The sequence below is a fragment of the Camelus bactrianus genome, chromosome 3 (genome assembly GCF_048773025.1).
Source record: "Camelus bactrianus isolate YW-2024 breed Bactrian camel chromosome 3, ASM4877302v1, whole genome shotgun sequence".
In the NCBI taxonomy this organism is placed as follows: Eukaryota; Metazoa; Chordata; class Mammalia; order Artiodactyla; family Camelidae; genus Camelus; species Camelus bactrianus.
The window spans coordinates 55,533,327-55,545,332 of NC_133541.1; the positions used below are offsets into that span (position 1 = coordinate 55,533,327).

A 12,006-nucleotide genomic window follows, 5' to 3' on the forward strand; every position below is an offset into this window, starting at 1 on the left:
GAGCTTTCGTTTCTGGACCCAGCCAGTCTCTGCCCGAAGAAAAAGAACAGTCTCTTCCCAGAGCAGCTATGCACACAGCGACACGTACTGCAGAACACCGAGCTTCCCAGCCCAAACACCCGCATTCAGATCCCATCAGTTTTCTCCTAGAATGATGAGAGGGCATTTGCTTTATATTTCTGAACTAAAGAGCCTATTCAAGGGCTTCTTCTGAAGGAACAATTTCTACACCAAAGGAAAATCCAAGGCTCCAGCTCTTAAGAGACAGAAAATAGTTTATGGTTTTCAAATCACTCCCACAGCCTCTCCCACTCCTTTTCTACTTCCTATCCCTAAGGTTTCAAAACTTTCAGAGTTCAGTCTAAGCAAAGGCATGCAGCCTGTGCCCTCCACCATCTGCATCTGAATCTACAGCACAAGGAGAAACTGAATCCAGAATACGACACGGAGCTGCTGAGAACATTTGCTTGGTCTTTGGTGGTATATAGTGGGCTAACTAGACTCCTTGCTGAAGCAGTCAGATAGCCCCACGTGTGCCCGTTTGGACAAGCACTGTCTGTTTATTTTCTTGTTTTGTTTTGTTTTTGTTTTGGGGGAGGTAATTAGGTTTATTTATTTATTTTAGTGGAGGTACTGAGGATTGAACCCAGAACCTTGGGCATGCTAGGCATGTGCTCTACCACTGAGCTATGCCCTCCCTCCCAGTGTCTGTGATAAGATTGTGTGAATGAAAAATATTGCCAGCCATACTGGTGAACAAAGGATGCTGTGGCCATCAAGTCATCAGCTGCTACTGCCACCCCTCAGTGAGTGGCGGGAACTCAGATGCAGACAAAAAGGCAGCCTACCTTTGCAGCCACCCACAATGGTGCACTCTGAGGGAACTCAGGATGGCAAAGAACAGGACACTGGCCCTAGATGGCTAGGTGCACATCAAAGGAATGATTTTAGTGAGCCCAGAACTTTGCACCTTCCCATACATAGAAAAGCACTACATTCCTGAACCTGAGATATCTGGTTTTCTTTAGTAACAGTAATCTTTTGATATTCCAACTTCCTAGTCTTTGTTGCAAAAACTCATATATCCTGGCTTCTTCCTTGCCACTTTGGAATAGCCTCTTAGAGAAAGCTGAGATGCTCTGTCCTGAGCTGGAGTCCTCGGGAAATCCACCGAATAAAATATAACTCTCAGCTTTTAGGTTGTGCATTTTATTTCAGTCGACAATTGGATTCAATTTATCATTACCAGCTGGATGACCTTGACAGGGTTTAACCATGTGCCCTTCCCTGTAGCAAATTCTCCTGTGGTAGTGTATCTCTCCCAAACTCAGCAGAGCTTCTCACCCAGGTGTATGTGTTCCTGGGGCACTTGATGAACTGACCGGGGTCAGAATGTTCCTGGCACTTACCTATAGGGACCAACAGCTGGCTCTGCTCAGAGTGAGATGATCTGAGTGTTGGGCTTCCAAGTCCATCCTGGTAAGTTGATTGAGGCAGTTTTTCCTAATATTTTGATTTGCATCCTTATATATATATAAAATGTGTGTGAACCACTCCATTCAGTCTTGTTAGCCCCACCACGCCACTGAAACCACAGTGGTCACAGTTACCAACAATCCCCCCATTGTCCAAACTCAGTGGTCAGTTCTCTGTGCATGTAACTTGACATCAAAGCAGCATGTGAAACAGCTGATCACTGCCTGTTTCTCCAAACGCTTTCTTCGCATAGCTTCTGGGACACCACACTCTCCAGACCCTGCCTGCTGCTGCTGCACTTTCTCGTCTGTTGTCCTCCTAACTGCTGAGTAGTATTTTGCCACAGAGCCCTCTCCTGGAATGTCTTCTCACACATGATTTGGAAAAGTTATAGATTAGGTTCTACACATGTAGAATGAGCTCCCCACCTCTACCTCCCCAACCTTAATAGCTTTGGACAACTCAGATGAAATTTCCTTCCTTCCTCCCTCCCTCCCTCTTTTCCTTCCTTCTTTCCTTTCGGTCTTCCTTCCTCCTTCCCTCTCTCCCTCCCTTCCTTTTTGGTCAAATTATCTGGAAATCGTCTCCCTCTATAAGTAATAATAAGGGTTTCCAGATATGGTGGTTCACTGCTAATTTTTTCTAATAACTTGCCTAGGAGAAGGCAGAGGACACTTTCACCATTTTCAATGAGATATGCATTGTTGTCCTCGAAAATCAACTTAAACTGACCCTTTCAGGAAAGAGTCTGTGAAATGCAAGAGAGAAAAACAATGAATTCACAGAAGAACTTGCTCCCACCCACTTGGAACACAGTCCCTTTCGCCAACCTGTTTGATCAGCTGGGGATAAAGCATCCTCATTTACATAACTTCCTGGCCCTTTGTGTTTCAAGATGGCAACATTCCAGGGTACAGTTTCCATATGAATGAAGGAAGCTAAAAGCCCACAGATGCCTATCAGACACTCACTGGATATAGTTTCTCTAGAATGTCCAGGGATTCCTGGTTGTTTCCATCTCTTACCGTCTTGCAGGATGATCTGATACTTACTAATATATGTGTGCCCTCTTTAATAATTCAGTGACCAAATATTAAATGAATTTAGGAAATATTTATGAATCACTTGTATGCCTACTGCCTATAAGCTCTCCTACTGGGTGCTGCAGCCCTGCCTTGAAGGAACCCACAGGTGAGAAGTATCTAAATGTTAAATCCTGTTCCTAATAGACTGAGCACACTAGGGGCAGAGGCCCTATATCCTCGATATCACCTAAATATAGTGTTGAGGACATAAACAGGTGGTCAATAAATACTTTTTGGAATTATGAAAATTCCATGGATTTCCATAATTAAAATCCATAATGATCACCAGCCAACTTTTGGAAGAAAACAGAGTTCCTTTCTCTCACTGTGAGGAAGCATATGACAGACACAGCACCTTACATGGTAGGAAGTGATGACAGACTAGAGGCTGAAAAGAATACTTAGTGTGGTTCAAATCAAAAGGACCTCTGAGTAGACAGAAAGGATAAATAAGCACTGAAATTAGCCTCAACACCAGAGGCATTGCTTACTGGGGGAAAAAAAGAGGATTCACATCCGAAAAAACACAAGTGGTCAGAAGTTCTGAATACTCATTGCAAAATTGTTTTTGTACTGAATTCACACCCTTAATGGTTTCCGCTCAAAAATGGAGCTCGTCGACTACACCCCTGTCATCTCACTTACAGGGTTTGGATCACAGGGAAGAAAATGAAAAGCCTCCCGGGGCCACTGCCATCTCTTCTGCCTTTAGAATCTGGCTCAAAACCTTGTCCACGTTTACTTACTGTCTCTATACTGGTATCTCCTCTAAGGAACAATGCAAGTTCCCAGCTGGGTAAAATCCAAATTAGGAAAGCACTGTCCTTTAGATATTTAAAAATATGTAAAGAGAAATGACCACTGTTCTCACACTGTAACTTCAAATGGCAATTTCCCCACTATGTAGTTTTTAATAGTGAATTTTTTTTGAGGTAAAATGGAAAAAACACTCAGCTGCTCAGTGAGGCAGAATTAAAATATTCTGCAAAAACAGCACTTACGGAACAGGCAGAACCCCAGGGCTACTAATTAATGAACACATAACTAGTGGTACAAGACAGGTATATAGTGGCACATTCATGGTCCAGAAAAAGATTTTATTGTTATTATTATTTCATCTTGAACAATAAACACTTTAAGGCAAACTGTTTTTATAAGTGACTAAGAGGACTAAAAAAATGCACATAGCAGAATGAAACACTGGCACTCCCTGGGGTGTTCACTAGCTTCCCCTCGCAGCTGCTGGGCACATCATTTCTTTTTCACTTATATTTTATAGTAGGGGTCTTGGTTTTCCGGCGGAACCTGCGAGATTTGTTAATCAAATGAATCCCAGTCCCAGCAAGAGTATCTAGCGCATCTATGACAGCATGGCCCCTGGGGGTAGATTCTGCCAGGGGCAGCAAGTCTCCCTTGCTTGGGTTGTTTTCTCCTGGTTGAGAACTCCGGGCTTAAAATTTGGTTTCTTTCATCCTAATCCTGAGGAATCATGGTCGTTGAAAGGGAACCAGCAGCCTCTTACACCTTCCTGGGAACAGGGGAGTCGCATGCATTAACCTTCACCTCGAGTTTTAAATACAACAGTGCAGGTACACACGGAAAAGTCAAGGCTGCCCGTTATGCAAAGCCATCCTGTGACCCCACCCACTGCCATGGTAACGCAGTCGTGGATGAGTGTGAATGTGTTGATGTAGCAGGTGAATGTGTGTACGTGTGAGTGGGTTTGTGAAAGCGTATGAATTTGCATGAATGTACTTGTATGTTTGTGAATCCTTGTGTATTTTTATTTGTATTTTTTTGGTATGTATTTGTGTGTATTTTTGAGTGAATGTGTGCATTTGTGTGTTCGTATGTGTATATGTGTTCATGTATGTGTATATGACATTTGTGTGTATAACCATGAATTTGTGAGTATAAATGTATATGGATATGTATTTGTGTGTAGTTTCTATGAGTGTGTGTGAGTGTTAAAGTGTGCGTGTCTATATTGTGTGTGGTTGAGTACATGACGTGTGTGTGTAAATGTGTGTTTGGGTGAGCATATCAGTGTGCATGTGTGTAGTTGCCTATATGTGTATCTGAGTGTGTTTTTGTGTGTAGGAATGCACATTGTGAGTGTATTTGTATACACGTTAAGTATGTAATTTTCTGTATTGCATTGTGTGCATTTGTGCTAAAGTACTTGTGTGTTGAGTGTATAATTTTTGTGATTGTGTATTTGTGTGTTCTTGTATGAGTGTGTGAGTGTATAACTGAGCAAACGCGAGCATTTGTGTCGAGGCTGTGCGTGCCGTGTGAGTGTGTATTTGTGTGTGAGTATATACATTTGGGTGTGTGCGCGCGATAGAGCGCGCGTGTGAGCGGGTGTGTGCCGTCTCCATGCGCCTCCACCTCCGCGCGAACCGCCCCAGCGCCGCGCGGGAGCAGAGGCGGCCGCCGGGCCGGCGGGCGAGGGAGGGACGCGCGCGCCGGGGTGAGCGGGCTGCGCCGCCGTCACCGCCGCCGCGCCGACTTTGCCCTTTAAATCAGTCTCCAAGCCGATTACAGCTGATCTCCCACGTGACGTTTTACCTTCTGTCTCCCAGAGCGAGTTGCCCGAGGACAGTTCTCCTCAGGCTGCCGCGCGTCGCGCCGCCCCAGCCCGCCGCGGGGGCTCGGGCTCCCGCAACTTTGGGCGAAGCTGCAGCCGCCAGGCGCCCTCACAGGACCACTCTCCACGCGGGCGTCGGGGGGTTTCCCGCGGCTTCGCCCGGCCGGGAGGGCGGCGGTCGGGGCGGACAAGGTGCCCCGGCCGCAGCCCGGCGCCCCTAGGACCAGCGCGGCGCCGCGCCCCGGAGGCCGACGGGGTGCCCTGTGCGCGGCGACAGGAAAGGGGGCGCCCTTCGCCGTCGAGAGCCGAGCGGGCGCGCCCTCAGAGGACCCGCGGGAGATGGCCGCGAGGCAGGGGTGAGCCCCCCGCGCCCTCACCATGCAGAAGAGCGTGCGCTACAACGAGGGGCACGCCCTGTACCTGGCCTTCCTGGCCCGCAAAGAAGGCACCAAGCGCGGCTTCCTGAGCAAGAAGGCGGCCGAGGCGAGCCGCTGGCACGAAAAGTGGTTCGCCCTCTACCAGAATGTGCTCTTCTACTTTGAGGGCGAGCAGAGCGGCCGCCCAGCGGGCATGTATCTCCTGGAGGGCTGCAGCTGCGAGCGGGCACTCGCGCCGCCCAGGGCCGGGGCCGGGCCAGGCGGCGCCCGGGACGCGCTGGACAAGCAGGTACCACGCGCGGTCTCTCCCGGTCTCCCTGCCTCCAGCGGTGGCAATTCCCAGTTCATCCAACCCCAGAGGTCGGGGGCCCGACCCAACACTGGGACCACCCTCCGAGATCCGGGATTCCCCTGCGGCGTCCTTGGTTGGGCATCTCCACGCGCTTACCCTTCTCCATCTTCCCCTTGTCCTCCATCTCCATGTGATCAGTTGGAATAGGGGCTCCGCTTTGTTTTTTCGCGATCCTGAAAGCTGTCGGGTCATTTCCGCTTCACTGCTAACCTTCCATTGCTTCTCTGCACCTTCTTCTGAAGGTTTAGTGTGGTGACTTGTGTTGACACCTGTTGGATTTAGGTTGGCAAGACGGAACTAACTTAATTGGAAAAGTTTGGTTTCTCCTTTACCGGGCTGGTGCGTGTAGGTTTCTGTGCCTGCAGATGTTTGATCGCTGGCTGTGCAGGGAACAAGCGGGGCCCCTAGGACAGACAGGCACATTCTGTTGGTCACTTTTAATCTGTCTTTGTGGTTTATGTCAGTTTACTTTGCTAACATTTGGCCTGCTGGGTCTAATTATGAAGATAAATGTGTATCCATTTCCCTCAGGATTAATATTTGGTAGCCACATTCCTGCTATGTGTAAACATGCGGGCATTTAAAAAGAACGCTTCTGTGTACTTTTAAATGAACGCGTTGAAAATGAATGTGACCTTTTTATTCTGGATCATAATTTTATTAGTTTTGCTATGTCTGCACTCCGGGAGGAAAATACCCTCCAGATTTAGTAACTCCCGCCCCCATTCCTGCAAATGCGAAATTTGTGTTTTTTTCAGTCACCATTTGGTTTTTAAAGTTAAAGCAGACTAATTTTATGCTCCCAAATGTTCTCACCTCGCTTCTAGGTCCCCACCTTGGAAAAAAAAAGGCTGATTGTCTTTGCTGTTGCATGGAAATACTTCGCAGCTTTGTCAGGCCAGACAGCTTCCACTGCAAACCCCCGAGGGCGGCTGTGGGAGGCGCTAGTGGTGGAGTGGTGAATAAGATGCCTACATAACCCCTGGGGGCTCATAAAACACTGTGTAAAATTAAGAGGAGTTAAAACTAGATCAACTAGAAGTTTGATTTTTTTTCACTTTGGTTTCACTATAAATCTTTCAGACTTAGCTGATTAAACTTGGTATAACGCTTATAGATCTGAATATTTAAGAATACGCCCTTTGGTTTTTGAGGGCGTGTTGAGGGGTCATTTAAAAAACTGATTTCCAATTTTGTAGCTATGGATACTGGAGGTATAAGTTTAAATTTGAAGTCAGGCATTTTAGAATTTAAATTGAGAGCAGGAGAAAGGTTTTGAGGAAACAGATTTTTTCCAGGATCGACTTTTTTCCCCAACTTTTCTACTGGTGAGATTTTTTAAAAAAGGTATGTGTTCCAAGGCCCATGGGAGCAAAAATCAATAGGTTTTTAAAATGTCTAAAATAAAATAGAGTACTCAAAATTATCCTGAAGATGTATCTTTGACTTAATTCCAAATTATTTTTTCTCTTTGCATTTATACTAATATCAAGAGATACCACTTTTTTTTTTTTTTTTTTTTTGGCGTTGAGGGTGAGCAGTTGTTACTTGCTGCAACTCACATGGCTTTCTGACTAGTTAACATATGAAACCCCCAATTTTTCTACTTAGAGAATATCCAGACTCTCATCTTCAGGACAGTTTTCTTCAAACCATATTTTATTAAAGAAATGTAACCTCCAAAAGTCTGACTTTTCTGCCACTTTCTAATGGAAGTCCTAAGTAGGTCTTCTTATGAAAAAACCTTTTTTGATGTTTATTATCATACAAGTTACGAATATTTCTCAATCATTTATATATCTCAACAAGGTTAGGTATTAGAACCTTTGGTGTTTGTAGTAAAACTGAGATGTGGAAAAGCAAGCATTCCAAAATGGATTAGGAGTTGGATTGGGAAACCTGTCAAACTTTGTCTTGTGTTAGACATACTGCTGTGACTTGAGTCCGCTTAGCAGACTGATATTTTTCTGCAGCACTGTCTGTCTGGGTGTGTTTGAAGAATTAAGACGAAACTGCAAGAGGGGAGGGTATATCTCGAGTGGTAGAGCCCGTGCTTAGCATGCATGAGGTTCTGGGCTCAATCCCTAGTACCTCCTCTAAGAATAAATAAGAAAACCTAATTACCACCCCCCCCAAAAAAAAAGAAAAGAAAAAGAAACTGCAGAGATAAGAAACGAGAAGAAACAACCTACCTTGATCTACACGGTTTATGCAATTGGTTCTCCTTCAGTTCATTTGTGTTGCTAATGTGTTCACTTCACCCGGAGCACCTAGACATGGTGGACCTGTGAAACTGGCCAGGTAGAGAGTGGATGCAGGGCGCTGAGCAGGGATCATGTCAAGGTATGCTTCTCCAAGTATGCTTCTGGAGCTTTCCACAGAAATGTCTCCATCAACCCCATAAATATAGTGTAAGGTTAGGGCTTGAAACAGGACTTAGGGAGGCAGAATGGGTTTCCTCCACCACGTTTCTGTGTGACGTCTTTAGGCAAATCTCTTAACGTTTCCTCTGGTTTTTTCTGTTAATGAGATCCATTTTTTAATAATTAAAAAGTAAGAGTTTGGCTAAGATGACTTCTAAGTTGCCTTCTAATAATGACATCTCCTGTTTCTAAAGTTATAACAGATAGTGTGAACTTTTTGCTGTGTAGAGAATGTGAAGGACAATTTCACAAGATTTAAAGATTACCAGTCTCTGTAATAAATACTGCATCTAAGTAGTAAGGTCAAACAGGTGATTGAAGTGGACATTCTGATAAATCAGGTTAGCAAATGTGCAAAACTATGGAAACATCATTGCTTGAGACAAAACCACTCTTAACATTCATGTTGGAGGGTGACGTATTGTAATGTCATTGACAGTCACTGTAGTTGATGTAATTCTTGCTATGAAATGCCTCTAATCATTCTTGCCAGTTTAAATTCAACTTCTCCTTCAAATAACTTAAAAATTCTAATTAGGTCTGTTTTTAGGTAAGTTATAAGAAGAAAACACTCATTGGTTTGCTTCTTCTAAATAATAATTCAAAGTAAGTTGGTTGACAAAAGAAAATTAAGGTCCTTCCTTTCTTCCTTCCTTCCTCTGTTTTCAGTTAAGAAGAGAAAAGAAAGATGTTTTTCACTTTCCAAATTGCTTAGGTTGAAGGAGTATTTGTATTGCTCTGTTTTCTCAGTAATGACACAAGATTTCACTTTGGGTCTTTGGGTGATGGCAGGTCTCTCCTATCAAACCTTCCATAGTGGCAACTTCTTAGGGATAGTTATGGTGATATAATAAAAATGCATTCAGTTATGGAAAATTTTAAGTGGTGTTCTTTTCCTCAGAAATGTGTGTTGATGGTACATCCTTCTAAAAAAAAAGCTCCATTAATGGAAAGTGAAAAACTTACCTTTCATTCCAGTTGAAGGTGTTTAAGGGGAAGGGAATCTGAATTTAGTAAGTACCTTGTATTTGCCAAGCTCAGTGCTGTCTTCCATTATCTCATCTAATTTGAACCTCACTTCAGCTCTTGGAGATTGGTGGTATTTTTTGATTTTTACCTGTGGTAACTAACACTGAGGCTCAGAGTGTTCTAGGGAGTTAATCAAAGTCTAACTCCAGGTGTGAAGACTGAATAATCTTGAAAAGTGTCTTACTAAGGAGATACTTAAATCCACTGAACTTCAAGAAATTTCAAATCCGGTTGGGACGGGGGTTGAGGTTATAGTTTGTGAATCACTGTTTTGTTTATCCTTATTTCGCCCAAAACACTTTAAAGGACAGTTTTGATTCTTGAGAAATACAGTTGCAGAGTATTACATTTTCAAGGGAAAATGGGATTTATGTTTAAACAGTTTTACGTGGCATTCATTCATTTGATTCAGTAGGAGATCTTTGAAAATATTTGCTCTCAGGGTGAAAGTATGCATCCCAGTTAGTCCATCTGAGTGGTTGTAGCTGTCTTGCCTGCTGGCAGGAGAGACATATAGGAACAAAGCCATCTTTATTTTTATTTTCCTGGTAATGTTAAGTTTTCAGGCTGATTCAGTTGTTTGGGGGGAAAATATCTCCTTAGTTCTGGAGGTTTAAAGTAGAGGATACTTGTCATATTTGTGTTGAATTAAACATTTTGATTTAATTTTAAAGGGATTTCCCCGTCACCTCATTTCTAGCCAGTGATTTTAGCCTTCCTAACTTGACCACAAGCAGAGGATTTTAATCGTTTTATCGAATTAGGCAGAGCTGCATGCAAGCCCTGAAGTATTTGTGAAGGGTGGGTTTTCGTTCTAATTGATGTTTCTTAACTGAAGTTTAATAACCAATTCAATATTTTCTTTTCGACCTCTGCTTATGGAACACAAATAAGGGCAAACGGAATAAAAAAAGTCTTAAATCTCGTAAAACATTTTAAAATATAATTTAGGAAAGAACTACTTTATCACTTCAACTTTGTAATCAGTCTTCCAATTTAGATTTAAATGAAGAAAAATAATCTATGGATTAGCAAAATGTCCTGTTTTAATTTTGGCTACACTAAATCATACTATTTATATTATTGTACTTATCATTAAGAATTCAACCTAGAGAAATTTATCATTGATGTGACAGATGTACATAAAAATGAATTTTTGTTGTGACAAATATTTTTCCGTGGACTTTAATAAGCGAGAGCTAAATGTACTATTAAATGGTGGAAAATATTTGCAGTGTGATAACAAAGTTTTTCCTTCTTTTGAGAATTGAAAAATAGAGATATTTTCCTTTCATTGGGTGATAAGTCCTAAAACATGTATGATAACCAGATGTTTCTGGTTTTAGCAAGTGAACGTTGAGAGTTTGTTAAAACAATTGTTGATACTGCTGTTTGTTTCATACGGATTATACTTTTTAGTCGGCTTTGTCTGTTTTTTCAATACATATGCATGCTACAGTCAATATAATTTTAATTTTGTAGAATATAAAAAATTAGTATTTAAGATTATTTTATAATGAAATAAGCCAGATTGACAAACAGCATGGATTTACTTAGGTCTGAAATCATAATTTTCACAATTTTAAAGTAGCTTTATGTTTTTATGCCTGTTTATTTGTCCTACAAGAAACGGATATGTGCCCATATGTTTGTGTTTGTTGTGAGTATGTTTATTGATTTTATCTTCCATCATTAAATATTAAACAGTTGTTACACAGTTACAGATGTTGGAGTTTTAACAGATTTTTATCTGTATCCCTAACATTTCAAGGCAGGAGTTGTAAATCCAATCTGTGTACAATTTGGGGAGCTTTATTTTTCAGAACTAATAATTCTATTAAGTTAATCACAGTATAAATTCCTCTCTGAAATTAGTTTACCTTAATTCAAAATTATTTATAGTAAAATATTAGTTAATACTGAAACAAAACTAGACATGACATTTGTTAGGTATCAATATAGCACTGTGGTAAATGTTTGGTTTTTGTGTAACATTGGGCCATTATTCCAAAAATTAACCATTATTCCAAAATTATTCATTACATTTCAGTTAGTGTAATTTTCAAACACTACCTGATTGTGAAGTTATAAATACATTATTTTGGCTCCACCAAAGAGTGTATTTTACCATTTTTCCCCAAGGAATTCAAATATGATTGTGCGCATATTTGGGGGGAGAAACAGCTGCAAGTTTTCCTTTTTCATTTATTTGAGAAAATATTGGTATCAGTGAGTGGAGCAAAGATGTAGAAAGCAACATGCTCTCACACTTTTCCTTTTAACCAGCACTTGAAAAACTTACAATTCATGAAAAATGAAGATTCAAATAGTTTTTCTTAAAACTCCTCATAGTGATGCAAATTACTCTAAATGTACTTTTAGGGAGAGGGCATGGAAAAAAAAACAAATTTGAGTTGATCTGTGTTTATGTAAATGTTTCTTTTCTTTCTGAATTATGAAGAACTGAGAAAGTTGGGGAGACCTACGTAAGTATAACTTACAGCATCAGCATGCAGTAAGTTAAGGAGAGGGGATTCTCCTAAGATCGGCAAAGATACCAATAAAACGTTAAGGAAAGCTTGCTTAAAAACAAAATTTATTGATCTTTAATGCTTTATTATTTTTGATCTAGGCCATAATTTCTTTTATTAGCTCTTTCCATACTTACTGTTGT

At 41.7% G+C, this 12,006-nt stretch overlaps 1 protein-coding gene across 2 annotated transcripts in view; it reads left to right on the plus strand.

The window, feature by feature from the left end:
- The first annotated feature begins 4,922 nt into the window (after positions 1 to 4,922).
- The window catches only part of RASGRF2 (Ras protein specific guanine nucleotide releasing factor 2), a 208,535-nt gene continuing 201,451 nt past the window's right edge, over positions 4,923 to 12,006 (plus strand). The window contains exon 1 of one of the 2 annotated variants that reach the window (XM_010949238.3): positions 4,923 to 5,817. In XM_010949238.3, the coding sequence (XP_010947540.2) occupies positions 5,530 to 5,817 (288 nt within the window). In that variant the 5' untranslated portion in view covers positions 4,923 to 5,529. The remainder of the gene's footprint in view (positions 5,818 to 12,006) is intronic. The other variant, XM_045512437.2, reaches the window with a different exon arrangement.